Source organism: Papio anubis, chromosome 10 (assembly GCF_008728515.1).
Source record: "Papio anubis isolate 15944 chromosome 10, Panubis1.0, whole genome shotgun sequence".
In the NCBI taxonomy this organism is placed as follows: domain Eukaryota; kingdom Metazoa; phylum Chordata; class Mammalia; order Primates; family Cercopithecidae; genus Papio; species Papio anubis.
Genome location: NC_044985.1, coordinates 88,994,894 through 89,010,361, shown reverse-complemented (window position 1 = coordinate 89,010,361; position 15,468 = coordinate 88,994,894). Strand labels below are relative to the sequence as shown.

Here is a 15,468-nt window from a genome sequence, read left to right as displayed (position 1 = left end):
AAACCAACGGGGCACATGTATACATATGTAACAAACCTGCACATTGTGCACATATACCCTAGAACTTAAAGTAAAATAAAAAATAAAATAAAATAAAATAAAATAAAATGGAAAATACAGAAAGTGAGGTGGAAAGGGTATTCTGGCAGTGGAAAGAATAAGTGGTTGACAACCACTTATAAAAAAAAAAAAAAAAGAAAATAAACTGTGTGGGATAAAAGAAAAATATTTTGGTTACACATAGACGAAAAGTGGGAGAATTTTACTAAGATCAAAATAGCTATCTTTATACAACTTTCTAAGACATACTAAAATAAGCAGATAGTTATAAAGCATTAGTTTAACTAGTATTAAACTAGCAAAATGCTCTAAGATCTAACTGATACAACTGGAACCAGCTGCTACCAATCTGAGATTTAGACAAAACTATGAGTGAAGCTGCAGAATCAGTGGTCTAAAAATGAGACTGTCATTATGAATGGCAAGTCTGCTAGAGCTAGAAGCGAAAGGCTTTATTTGGTTTCCATCCAGAAGAAAGACTTCAAGCCTGAGGGAAAAATATACAACAGAAGTTGCAGATGTTTGTAAGTCTCATTTCTTCACACAAGGTAAATGGACGGCATTTTTAACACTAAGATTATTAAACTCCATGGCAGGTCACTTTTTGAGGTATGGAAGAGATAAGATTGAGGATGGGGAGGGGGAGGTACTTTATTTCAGAAGAAAATCATGATTCACATGCGTAATTACAGAGAAAGTGTATCCCAGTGATAACTTTTGAGTCAGGAGTCTGAGTAAATTATTTTAATTAAGACCTGGTGCCTCAGTTTCCTCATTTGCACACAGAGAACATTAAGATTAGGTAATTCCCGGCCAGGCGCGGTGACTCACGTCTGTAATCCCAGCACTTTGGGAGGCTGAGGTGGGCAGATCACTTGAGGTCAGAAGTTCGAGAGCGGCCTGACCACCATGGAGAAACCCTATCTCTACTAAAAATACAAAAATTAGCCAGGTGTGGTGGCACACACTTGTAATCCCAGCTACTTGGGAGGCTGAGGCACGAGAATCACCTGAACCCAGGGGGCAGAGGTTGCAGTGAGCTGAGATCACATCACTTCGCCCCAGCCTGGGTGAAAAAGCAAAACTTCATCTCAAAAAAAAAAAAAAAAGATTAGTTATTTCCCTATTAGAGTTGTTGGCTTTAATAGGAAAAATAAAGATCATAACACATATATGTTACACATACCACATCTGGCATTTACAAAGCATTCAATAACTACCTGCTATTAGTATGATTGTTAGAACTTTCTAAGGAAACAAGCTTACAGGCTAAAAGAGAATAATCCATTTTTTTCTATTGATTTCCTCAGTAAGACTTTCTTTAAAAAGCCTTAAATACTGCAGGATTGAGGAACATGTTTTATTTGCAATCAGACTGCTGACATGCAGAGAGAAGACAAAGGACTGCAGCACCTGGGTGGGTGTTAGCTGATTTTCTGGAAGGGTGGATTCTCAGATCTGTGACATGCAATGGTATGAGAGGCGGACTACAGAGGGAAACCTCCAGGAAGAGTCTGAGGATAACCTTGAACTCTACTTGATCGCAAAATGTCTTGAGGATGCAAATGTACGAGTAAAAATCTATCAAAGACTTTGTTGTTGGTGATGAGATCCACCTACTTCACTTGAATTCAATAAATATTAATTGAGTTGTTTCACTGGGGAAGTTCTACGAGGAAAAAACAAAGACCAATGCTTGAGGAGTTTATAATCTAAGGGGAGGGTTGAGACAGGTAATAAAAAAGAATAGAAAGCAATGGGTCACAGTAGTAAATTCTCAGTGAACGCGTGCTATCACTTGGGAGGCAGTGTACTAACCTTCTTCTGGACATTATATCATGTACTGATATTAAATCTACAAAGTAAACATTTATATCACATCCATTTTAGAAGTAAACTTATGCTTAGAGAGTTTAATAATTTGTCCAACATCATACCATTTCTATAGAGTCAAGACTCAAATAGGGATTTACTGCACCCCAGAGCAGAGTTCTTAACTGTTTAACCAAGGTGCAGTTTCAAAGTGGAGGCACCTTGTTATGTGTTTCAGAGAAGGAGGGTACAGGATTAGGAAGGGAAGCTGGGATTAGGAATCTATTCCTGAAGAAGGACAAATGGTCTTCCATCAGAAAAGGTAGTTGAGGGGATGGAGCAGGCATGCACAGGAGAGAAAGTCAACTGCACGGAGATATTGAATGAGGATAGGTTGTGAGCGTAACAATTGGTTGTAATATTAGAGAGAGGTAGGGAGGGAGGAAGATGGGAGAGACAGAGAATAAGGAGGAGGAAGAAGAAGGGAGAAAAAGAGAGGGAAAGAAAGAAAGGTGCTGTGTATAGGAGACAGATTAAACCATTAGCTTGAGATCCAATCTCGGAGTGGTGTGTTAAATTTCTGGCTAGCAAATTTATACTTAATTTGTAGAAAATGAAGTCACTACAGGTTCTAGAATTAGGGAAAAGTGTGATAAGTGCTATGGTTTAGAAATATTTGTGCAGTGGAAGTGAGCAAGATGGCCGAATGAACAGGCTCCGATACCAATTCCCAGCCAGTGACACAGAAGACCCGGTGATTTCTGCATTTTTCGCTGAAGTACTGGGTTCATCTCACTAGAAAGTGCGGACAATGATTGCTAGTCAGCTGCTGCAACCTGACCAGCGAGGAGGCAAGCAGAAGCGAACTGTCGCTGTACCTCACCTGGGAAGCGCCAAGGGGAAAGGGAATCCCTTTTCCTATGGGGAACTGAGACACACAACACCTGGAAAATCAGTGCTCCACCCCAGCCTGCACTGCACTTTAAGCAAACAGGCACACCTGGAGATCATATCCCACACTGGCCAGGAGGGTTACACCGCGGAGGCCTCCTCATTGCTATCCCACAGCAGTCTGTGATCTGCAGCAAAGGCAGCAGGGGAGGCTGGGGGAGGGGCACCTGCCATTGCTGAGGCTTAAGTAGGTAAACAAAGCCTCTGGGAGGCTTCGAGGGAACTGCTGGGTGCGGAGGCTCACAGCAGCTCAAGGAAACCTGCCTGTCTCTGTAGACTCCACCTCTGGGGACAGGGGCACAGACCAACAACAAAAGCAGCAGAAACCTCTGCAAGGCGTAAGCGACTCTGCTCGACAGCCAGCTTTGAAGGCAGTGGATCTCCCGACCGCGAGAAGGTTGAGATCTGAGAAGGGACAGACTCCCTGCTCAAGTGGGTCCCCTGACCCCTGGGCAGCCAGCACAGGAATACCCCACTAGGGGCAGTCTGACACCCACACCTCACAGGTGGTACACCCCTGAGAGGAAGCTTCCAAAGCAAGAATGAATGAGACACTGGCTGTTCAGCAATATTCATATCTTCTGCAGCCTCTGCTGCTGAAGCCACCCAGGCAAACAGGGTCTGGAGTGGACCTCAAGCAATCTCAACAGACCTACAGCTGAGGGTCCTGGCTGTTAGAAAACTATCAAACAGGAAGGACTTTTCTGAAACCCATGCGTCACCATCATCAAAGACCAGAGGCAGGTGTGTCTAAAAAGATTAGAGGGAAAAAAGCAGGGCAGAAAGCTGGAAATTCAAAAATAGGCGCATCTCCCCGGCGGCAAAGGGCCATAGCTCGTGCCAACAACGGATCAAAGCTGGACAGAGAATGACTTTGTGAGATGAGAGAAGGCTTCAGTCCATCAAACTTCTCAGAGCTAAAGGAGAATTGCATTGCCAACAAAAAAATAAAATCTTGAAAAAAAAAGTGGAAGAATTGATGGCTAAAATTAATTAATGCAGAAAGGTCCTAAGCAACGAAATGAAAGAGATGAAAAGAAACATGACCACAGAAATGCATTGACAAATTAAACACAAGTAACCGACTCGATCCTTCTGGAAGAAAAGAGTATCAGCGATTGAGGGATCAAATAAGATGAAATGGAAAGCGAGAAGAGAAACCTAAGAAAAAGAGGGGAAAAAGAAATAAAGACAAAGCCTGCACAAGAAGTATGGGATTATGTAAAAAGACCAAATCTCCGTCTGATTAGAGGTGCCTGAAGTGAGGGGAAAATGGAACAAGTTGGAAAGCACTCTTCCAGGATCAGGAGAACTTCCCCAGCCTAGTAGGGCAGGCCAACATTAAAATCCAGGAAATACAGAGAACACCACAAAGATACTCTCGAGAAGAGCAACTCAAGACACATCATTGCCAGGTCCACCAAAAGTTGAAATGAAGGAAAAATCTTAAGGGCAGCCAGAGAAAGGTCAGGTTACCCACAAGGGAAGCCCATCAGACCTGAAAAGCAGATCTCTTGGCAGAAACTCTTACAACCAGAAGAGAGTGGGGGCCAATATTCAACATTCTTAAAGAAAGAATTTTAAACCCAGAATTTCATATCCAGCCAAACTAAGTTTCATAAGTGAAGGAGAAATAAAAATCCTTTACAGATAAGCCAAATGTAGAGATTTTGTCACCACTAGGCCTGCCTTACAAGAGACCCTGAAGAAGGAAGCACTAAACATGGAAAGGAACAACGGTACCAGCCATTTAAAACAATGCAAAATGTAAGACCATCCCGAGGCTAGGAAAAACTGCATCAACCTAGCAGGCAAAATAACCAGTTAATATCATAATGGCAGGATCAAAGTTCACACATAACAATCTTAACCTTAAATGTAAATGGACTAAATGCTCAATTAAAAGACATAGACTGGCAAAACTGGATAAGAAGTCAAGACCCATCAGTCTAGTGTATTTGAGAGACCATCACATGCAGAACACAGGCTCAAAATAAAGGGATGGAGGAAGATTTACCAAGCAAATGGAGAACAAAAGAAAGCAGGGTTGCAATACTAGTCTCTGATAAAATAGACTTTGGCTTAAGTCAGATAAAAGAGACAAGGCTACATTACACTTAATGGTAAAGGCATCAATTCATCAGGAAGAACTAACTATCCTAAATATATATGCACACCCAATACAGGGCACCAGATTCATAAAACAAGTCCTTAGAGACTTTGCAAAAGGAACTGAACTCCCATACAATAATAATGGGGAGACTTCCCAACCTCCACTGTCAACATTAAGACAGATCAGCAGAGACAGAAAGTTAACAAGGATATCAGGAATTGAACTCATCTCCTGCAGCAAGCAGATCTAATGAACATCTATAGAATTCTCACCCCAAATCAACAGAATATACATTCTTCAGCACCACATAGCACTTATTCCAAAATTGACCACATAGTGGAAGTAAAACACTCCTCAGCAAATGTACAAGAACAGAACTTACAACAAATGCTGGTACAGTGCAATCAAACTAGAACTCGGACTAACAAACTCAATCCAAAACCGGCTCAACTACATGGAAGCAGACAACCTGCTCCTGAATGACTACTGGGTACATGCTTAGTAGAGGCAGAAATGAATGTTCTTTGAAACCAATGAGAACAAAGATACAACATACCAGAATCTCTGGGACACATTTAAGCTGTGTGAAATTTATAGCACTAAGTAATGCCCACAAGAGAGCAGGAAGATCTAAAATTGACACTCTAACATCACAATTAAAAGAACTAGAGAACAAAGACAAACACATTGAGAAGCTAGCAGAAGGCAAAGAAATAATAAGATCAGAGCAGAACTGAAGGAATGAGACACAAAAGCCTCCTCAAAAAATCAATGAATCAGGGGAGTTGGTTTTGAAGAGATCAACAAAATTGAAACAGACCATGCTTAAGACTAATAAAGAAGAAAAGAGAAAGAATCAAAATAATAAGATGCAATAAAAAAATGATAAAAGGGATATCACCTGACCCCACAGAAATACAAACTACCATCAAGAATACTATATAAACATCTCTCATTAAAATAAACTAGAAAATGGAAGAAATGGATATGGACACTTACACTCTTCAAGATAAATGGGAAGAAAGTGAGATCCCTAGGAATAGACCAATAGCAGGCTCTGAAATTGGGAGCAATAATTAATAGCCTACCAATAAAAAGGTGGGACCAGATGGATTCCCTGGCTATGAATTCTACAGAGGTGCAGAAGGAGGAGGAGCTACTGGTACCATTCCTACAAACTATTCAAATCAATAGAAAAGAGAATCCTCCTCGCTCATTTATGGGGTGGCATATCCCTGATACCAAAGCCTGGCAGAGACATAACAAAAATGAATAATAAATGCGGTGACATCAATGCAAATATCCTCAATAAAATACTGGCAAATACCAGTTCAGCAGCACACATCAAAAAGCTTATCCCACTATGATCAGTGACTTCATCCCTGGGATGCCAGGCTGGATTAAACATAAATCAATAAACATAATCCAGCATATAAACAGAACCAAAGACAAGAACCACATGATTATCATAATAGATGCAAGAAAAGGCTTTTGACAAAATTCAGCAGCCCTTCATGCTAAAAACTCAATTACGGTGTGTTGATGGAGCGATACCTCAAAATAATAAGAGCTATTGCCAACAAACCCACAGCCAATATCATACTGAATAGGCAAAAACTGGAAAAAGAATTCCTTTGAGAAACTAACAAGACAGGGGTCCACCTCACTCACCACTCCTATTCAGCATAGTGTTGGAAGTTCTGACTAGAGACAGTAGGCAAGAGAAATCAAGGTATTCAGTTAGGAAAAGAAGAAATCAAATTGTGTCCCTGTTTGCAGATGACATGATTGTATGTTAGAAAACCCCATGGAGTCTCAGCCCAAAATCTCCTTAAGCTGATAAGCAACCAGCAGTCTCAGGATACAAAATTAATGTGTGCAAAATGCAAGCATTCTTATACACCAGTAACAGACAAACAGAGAGCCAAATCATGAATGAACTTCCATTCACAATTGCTCCAAAGATAAAATATAGGAATCAACTTACAAGGGATATAAGGACCTCTTCAAGGAGAACTACAAACCACTGCTCAGTGAAATAAAAGGGACACAAATGGAAATGGAAGAACATACCATGCTCATGGATAGGAAGAATCACTATAAATTGAAAATGAAATACTGCTTACAAAAGGTTATTTATAGATTCAATGCCATCCCCATCAAGCTACCAATGAGTTTCTTCACAGAATTGGAAAAAACGCTTTAAAGTTCATATGGAACCAAAGAGCCCGCGCATCCTCCGTAATCCTAAGTCAAAAGAACAAAGCTGGAGGCATCATGCTACCTGACTTAAAACTATACTACAAGGCTACAACAAAACAACTGGTACCAAAACAGAGATATAGACCAATGGAGACAGAACAGAGTCCTCCAGAAATAATACCACACATGTACAGCCATCTGATCTTTGACGACCTGAGAGAAACAAGAAATGGGGAAAGGATTCCCTATTTAATACGTGGTGCTGGGAAAACTGGCTAGCCATAGAGTAGAAAGCTGAAACTGGATCCTTTCCTTACTCCTTATACAAAATTAATTCAAGATGGATTAGAGACTTAAATGGTAGACCTAATACCATAAAAATCCTAGGAAAACCTAGAGTAGTACCATTCAGGACATAGGCATGGGCAAGACTTCATGTCCTAAAACACCAAAAGCAATGGCAGCAAAAGCCAAAATTGACAAATGGGATCTAATTAAACTAAAAGCTTCTGCACAGCAAAACTACCATCAGAGTGAACAGGCAACCTACAGAATGGGAGAAAATTTTGCAATCTACTCATCAGAGAAACAAGGGGCTAATATCCAGAACCTACAAAAAGAACTCAAACAAATTTACAAGAAAAACAAAACCCCATCAAAAGGGGGCAAAGGATATGAACAGACATTTCTCAAAGAAGACATTCATACAGCCAACAGATACATGAAAAAATGTTCCAGCATCACTGGCCCATCCAGAATGCAAATCAAAACCACAATGAGATACCATCTCACACCAGTTAGAATGACAATCATTAAAAAGGTCAGGAAACAACAGGTGCTGGAGAGGATGTGGAGAAATAGAACCCACTTTTACACACTGTTGGTGGGACCCAGCAAACTCGTTCAGCCATTATGGAAAACAGTATGAAAGCGATTCCTCAAGGATCTAGAACAAGTGTACCATATGACCATCCCATTACTGGGGATATACCCAAAGGATTATATATCATGCTGCTATAAAAGACACATGCATAGCATTCACTGTGACACTATTCACAATAGCAAAGACTTGGAATCAATAAATGTCCGTGGTGACAGGGCTGGATTAAAAAATGGTAATTTTACATATACACCATGGAATACATGCAGCCATAAAAAGGATGAGTTTGTGTGTCGCCATTAGGGACATGGATGCAGCTAGAGCCATCATTCTTAGCAAACTATCACAAAGACAGAAAACCAAACACCGCATGTTCTCACTCATAGGTGGGAACTGAACAATGAGATCACTTGGACTTCGGGAAGGGATATTATACACGGGAGCCTATTAGGGAGGGGAAGGGGAGGGAGGGATTGCATAGGATTTATACCTGATGTAAATGGCCGAGTTGATGGGTGCAGCACAGCAACATGGCACAAGTATACATATGTAACAAACGTGCACGTTATGCACGTGTACCCTAGAACTTAAAGTATAATAATAAAAAGAAAAAAAAAGAAATATTTGTGCAGTGATATGTGAGCCCAATTGGAAAAGGGAACCATAAGGGAGAGATTGGTACTTGAGGCAGGAATTACTAAATTATTGGAATAATCTAACTGCAAGTAATAGAAAAATAGAGGCTTGAGCAATAACTACAGGCATAAAGCTTCGCAACATGGGGAAATGTCTCATATATTTTGAGATGGCCTCTGCAAACAGTTTGACCAATGAATAGACATCCTGGACACAGGAGAGGATAGGCTAAAACGTGCTGACAGTGTTAAGCATGAAACAAAAGGCAAGTCTGGAAGAAGGCTTATTTGGGAAAGTAGGAGTGGAGAGATAAGGCAGAGTCAGAAACGAGATAGGAATTAGGGATGAGGTGAAGGTCTTTTGTACATATTGCTTGCCATTTAAAGAGAAGTCAAAGTATAATTTTCTTAAAAAACCACCAAACCTCTTGCTTCATTGTCTTTTTAAGATCAAAATAAGTTGAATGGTGCTTCGTAAGAAATGCATATTGTAAAACTATTTGTAGAATGTCTTTTAAATGTTATTTTTCTTTAAAGATGTTTGTGTTAATAATGAGTGAGCAGTTAACAGTTTTGCTTATGACTTATGGAGCAATGTATTGTATCTATTCAGTCATTCACTCAACAAATATGTCCCTATTATATTCCAAGACCTGAATTAGGTGTCAGGAATCCTTTGGAGGATTCAGTCTTGCTTGGGAGAATGAGAAATAGTTACAATAAACTACAAGCTGTGTAAAAATGACAATGATAATGGCAATAGAAATTAATGTTTCTCCAGCCTTTCATTTTGCATTGTGCTAAGTCAGTTGTCTGTACTGTATCTCATTTAATCTTCACAATAATCTATGTGATGATGATATCAATTTGCCTATGAAGATACATATTAAAGAAGTAGTGTAATGAGTCCAAGATTACACAGGTAGTAATCTTGGAGCTAGTGCTCAAACCCAGGACTTATGTAAATCCAAAAGGTTTGGAACTAAGGGATGGTTTGATAAATTCTGTGGTTTAAAAAATTTTATCCAACAGTAATATGTGGGAATGGTTAGAATAAGGAGAAACTGATATTTGACAGAGAAGTTAGGTTATTATAATGGTGTAGCTGAGGGATAACAAAGGCTTGAGCAATGATTATAGAAATTAAACAGTTTCAAGACATTTTGAGATAGACTATAAATAATTTACTTAGCTTCTATGTGGATGTGTGCCCAAAGTCCTATGCATGGGCCAAGCCCTGTGGGATATGAGATTCTCCCTGCCCCAGGAGCATATGGACCATGTAATTCAGCCAGAATTGGCTTCCTAATTTCACTTTAACTGTTTTTTTCATCTCATACCAGCTAGAATCAATGTCCTGTCTTAAAGCTGTAACCTCCAAGCTTTCCCCCATGCATTCAATGACGTGAAGATTGTTATCATCCTTTCCCACTCCAGGGTCTTAAAGTGCTGGGAATTGCACTCACTCTACTTTCTGAATTTGATATAAAACTGATTTTAGCTGCACTTTTATATGAGAAGTTTCCTAGCCTTAGTCAGGTAGCATGAAATAAAACACCAAGGCATCAGGGAATGTACATGCAATAGGAATGTTTGAAACAGTGGCTTTGTAGACAAGAGTGGTGGGTGTCAATTAAGTCTGTAGTTGTCACTTAATTGCTCTGAATCGCAGTTCTTTAACCTACAAAAGGTGATAAAACTCATGTGAAAAGCCCGTTTTGATAACCAAATTACACACATATTCATAAACATTTTTAACTAAAGAATATATATATATATCTCCTATCTCTCTCTCTCTCCATGATTCTATTTATCCTGATCTTTCTTGTAAAGTAAGAACAATTATAAACTATTAAAAAAACACATCAAATTGAAATAAATCAGATATTCTTATTTGCATAAGAGAATACCTCAATGTGTCCTTAGTTTTTGGTGATGTTAGTTCTGTCTGTACACCATTCATAACTTCTCTCTCTTCCAAGTTCTGCGTGGAATCCTATAGTGAAACAAAGTCATAAACATGTGATGCTATGCATATTGAATTGAAAATTTGAATAAAATATCTCAATACGGGATAGTAAACGGCTTTACGCTGGATATATACAGTATGTTCTAATGTCTTTGAAAACTGGAAGCAGGTGTTAATCTTTTCGGTGCTTTCAATGTTCTTTTCTCTCCTGTTTGGTTTCTGAAATGCTCAAATGCGTCATGTATACAAGGCAGTATGTTAAGAGCTTTGGAATACTTCATTTAGCTTCTTGCTACTCAGCCATAGGCTTTTGGGATTGAGTGTTTTAAACCAGGAACGAAAAGAATACTGAAGGGGAGGCTCTGGTGACAGATGGTGATATATTAGCCTTAAGGTACATACTTGCTTGCCCCCACAACATTAAATATAAAGAAAGCAAAATCCATGAAAAAACACTGCTTGGCAAAGTCACCTCTGTCAAAGTCAGGCAGAAACACTGCAGGAAGAAGAAATCCAGAATTCTTACTTTGTCATGAAATTTGATTCTGAGGATAATCTTCAGAGAGAGATTCAAATTGCCCATTTAATTTCTAAAATTGTAAACAGGCTCCCACTACAGAAAAGTTAGAGGGTCAGAGAGGCCCTGTATTCCAGGACAGTGGCAAAGTTGTACTGGATATTACCCAGAGAAGCAGAGGAGAGGATGGATTCTAGAAAGCATGCCTGATGCTGCTGCTTCCTTATGGAGGACATTAGGCCTCAGAGCTGTTCTCTAACAGGGAATCTTGTGGACACCCCTCTCTTCACAAGTGGAGTCACAAAAAAGTATTGTTAGACATGGACTCTGGTTTCACCAAAGCAACAAACTAGATACAGAAAGACTTATCAAAAATCCACACTTATAAACAGCATTTATGCATCCAAACGCATTATTGCAACAGAGTAAGGAAGACAACATACCAGCTTAAAATGCATTATTGCAACAGAGTAAGGAAGACAACATACAAGCTTAAGAGGCTGGACATGAGTATATTAGGTTATTATCTTTTTTTTTTTTTTTTGAGACGGAGTCTCGCTCTGTTGCCCAGGCTGGAGTGGAGTGCAGTGGTGCGATCTCAGCTCACTGCAACCTCTGCCTCCCGGGTTCACACCATTCTCCTGCCTCAGCCTCCGGAGTGGCTGGGACTACAGGCGTCCACCACCACGCCCGGTTAATTTTGTTTTTGTATTTTTAGTAGAGATGGGGCTTCACCATGTCAGCCAGGATGGTCTCGATCTCCTAACCTCGTGATCTGGTTGTCTTGGCCTCCCAAGTGCTGGGATTACAGGCGTGAGCCACCGCGCCCAGCCAGGTTATTATCTCAAGGAAAGTAAGACATAACTGCAACAGAAGGACTTTGTTGTAGTGAACTGAGTTAAAAAAAAAAGTCTCTCACTTTTAGATTGAGTAGCAACATTTCATGCAGGGGTTGGTAGTTTTGTGAAAGACTTGGTCTATACTAGACTTTTTAAAAATTAATTTTCCCCTTTTCACTTAGATAAGAAAGAATTTCCATAAGGCTAAAAAACATTTCATGGTTTAAAGTACCAAATTTTAAAAGATGAATGTTTTTGAAAGCTTTCAAATATTCATATTATTATGAAGGGCTTGATATATGCTTACAGATAAATGGAGACAGGGTTGAGCAGGTTACAAAAATACTTAGGTAGATAATTTAACATAATAGTGGAACCTGTGATTATCGTGCATGTCAGGATATTTGATGACCTCATTTTTGCCAAAATCATTAACTTTCTTATCTGTTTCTCTTACACAGGAATGAATTTGTATCTGGTTCTCTATATATCAAGCACATAACACCAAGAGTTCATTGTATTAATTTTTAATGTTGCATAATAAATTATTCCACAACTTAATACATTAAAAAAATAAACATTTATTATCTCTCATAGTTTCTGTGAATCAGAGATTCAGAAGTAGCTTAGCTGGGCAGTTCTAGAGTTGGATCTCTGGTAAGTTTGCAGCCCCGTGTCTGTGGGGCTGCAGCTATGATCATTTAAAGGATTGCTTTAAGATGATTTTTATTTCTTACAACAGCTTTATTGATATGTAATTTACATAAGAGTCACCATTTTAAAGAGTACAATCAAGTGGTTTTCAATATATTCAGAGTTTTGTAATCACCACCATCTAACATTAGAACATGTTTATCACCCCAAAAAGAAACCCCAAACCCATTAGCAGCCATTCCTCATCCTCCCTTTCCCCAACAGGCCCTGTCAATCATTAATCTAATTTCTGTCTTAAAAGAGTTGCCTATTTTAGACATTTCATATAGACAGAATCATAAGATATGTGGCTTCCTTCATGTAGAATAATAATGTTTTCAAAAGCTCATCCATTGTAGCATGTATCAGTATTTTACTCCATTTTATGGCCCAACAATATTCCACTTTATGGATATACCACATTTAGTTTATCCATTCATCAGCTGGTGAGCATTTGGGTTGTTTCCACTCTTGCCTATTATGAATAATGTTGCTATGAACATTTGGGTACAAGTTCTCGCGTGAACATATGCTTTCAGTTCTCTTAGGCGTACACTGTGGAGTGGAATTGTTGGTCATATGGTAACTCTATGTTTAACATTTTGAGGAACTGCTGCACTATTTCCCACAGGTCTGAATAATTTGCCATGATTCTTACCAGTAATACATGAGGGTTTTAATATGTCCATAGACTTGTCACAACTTATTTTTATTTTTAATTTATTTTATCCATTCTCATGGGTATAAAGTGATATGTCATTGTAGTTTTGATTTGCATTTCTGTAATGATTAATGATGTGGAGCTTCTTTCCCTGTGATTATTGGCCATTTGTGTTTCTTCTTTGGAGAAATGTCTAACGGTATGTCTTTTTATTATTGACCTGTAAAGAGTTCTTTAAATATTCCATTTACAAATTTCTTATCCAATATATGATTTGCAAATATGTTTTTCTGTTGTTTGGGTTGTCTTCACTTTCTTCATGTGTCCTTTAAAGCACAAAAGTTTTTTATTTTAACCAAGTCCAATTTATTTATTTTTTCTTTTGTTGCTTGTGTTTTTTGGTGTTGTATCTAAGAAACATTGCCTAATACAAGGTCACAAAGATTTACACCTTTGTTTTATTCTAAGAATCTTACACAGTGTTGGCTCTTACATTTAGGCCTATTATCATTTTGAGTTAATTTATGCACATTGTGTGAGGAAGGAGCTCAAATTCATTCTTTGTATGTAGATATCTAGTTGTGTTAGTATCATTCATTGAAAAGACTTTTTTATTCATTGAATTGTCTTGACACCCTTACAGAAAATGAATTTCCCAAAAACATAAGGGTGTATTTCTGGATCCTTTGTACTTCATTCATTGATCTATACATGTCTATTCTTATGTCAGTACGACACGGTCAATTATTGTAGCTTTGTACTAAATTTTGAAATCAGGGTGCGTGATTCTTCCAAATTTATTCTTATTTACAAGATTGCTTTGGCTATGGTGGGTCTCTTGCATTTCCATATTAATTTTAGAATCAGTTTGTTAATATCTGAAAAAAAAAACAGTCGGGTTTTTGCTAGGGATCGCATTGAATATAAAGATCAATTTGGAGGGTATCGCCATCTAAGCATCATAAAGTCTCTCAATCCATGAACAGTTAACAGTGACAATTAATTAAAATAAATATTCTTTTTAGTTTTATAATTCTTTGTGGGATGTATCCTCAGGGTATCAAAGAAAAAAACTGTGATATTTGCTATAAAGTTGTATATAATTATTGTTGCCTCTGCACCATACTCTAAATGGAACGTTCTTGCTGATCCCTAAACAAGGTAGAAAAATAACATATTTTCTGGCTCAAATCAACATTATGCAAGGTTAAAAAATGAATTTTTCATCTAGTTCCAGTTAGATAGCAAGTAAAGGTTCTTTTCATATCAACAACATACTTAATGCTCTGAGTATACGGAAATGTCAATTACAATTTGAAAGTAATATTGGGCCAATTACAATGTCATAATCTGCTCAAGGGTAATTCTGAACTGACTACACATTTGGAGAAATCATGTCAATAACTACAGACTTGAAAAAGAACACACATTCACAGACTTATATCTCCTATTATTATTAAGACAACATCAAAAACACTTCCCTTGCCACAGCTATCAAAAAGGGGTAGTAACTATAGTTTATCACCTCAACTAATGAGCAGTGTTTGTCACTTGCCAAGATCATTTCCACATACTGCACTAACAAAATTCTTTGATATTCTCTGAAGATGGGGCAGGCAGACAGATGTTTAGGGCATCCTGTAAGGACATAAAGCCAATTTCAAACTGACTTCAGCAACACTGTAGCTGTGCAGTGCTTCAATACTTATCGACAAAAGCAGTTTACCTCTTAACAGGGTACATAAAATCATTTTTTCCAAAAATTACAAAATAATTTACAAACAATAAATTAAGAATACTTAAGCTTTTCCTTCACTAAATTATATGGTAAAATGAAGTCATGAAATTGCACATGTCTCAAGATGAAAATATACTTTTCCTCATTGCTTATTTAAATGACTTTGAAAAAAATCTGTAAGATGACTTTTAAATTTGGAAGGAAAGGTACAAAAACAACCCTGATTATGAAGAACCAGAGGAATAAACAATTGATGCCAAACAGCTACCATATTTCTTCAGCTTTAGGTTTGAGAAATAATAATTATGTGATTTCAAACCCTCAAACTTGCCTCTAGAAAACATAACAGTTTGGAAGTGCTATAATTAATTTTATTAATATAATTATTACAATTTCTA

At 38.2% G+C, this 15,468-nt stretch overlaps 1 protein-coding gene across 15 annotated transcripts in view; it reads right to left on the bottom strand.

The window, feature by feature from the left end:
• PARD3B (par-3 family cell polarity regulator beta) overlaps nucleotides 1–15,468 on the bottom strand; it is a 1,095,492-nt gene that overhangs the window by 521,809 nt on the left and 558,215 nt on the right. For all 15 annotated transcript variants that reach the window (XR_002516428.2, XR_002516429.2, XR_002516430.2 and 12 more), the window contains one exon: nucleotides 10,564–10,649. Coding sequence is in view for 12 of the 15 variants with exons in the window: in XM_021924389.2 (XP_021780081.1) it covers nucleotides 10,564–10,649 (86 nt within the window). In the remaining 3 variants the exon portion in view is untranslated. The remainder of the gene's footprint in view (nucleotides 1–10,563; nucleotides 10,650–15,468) is intronic.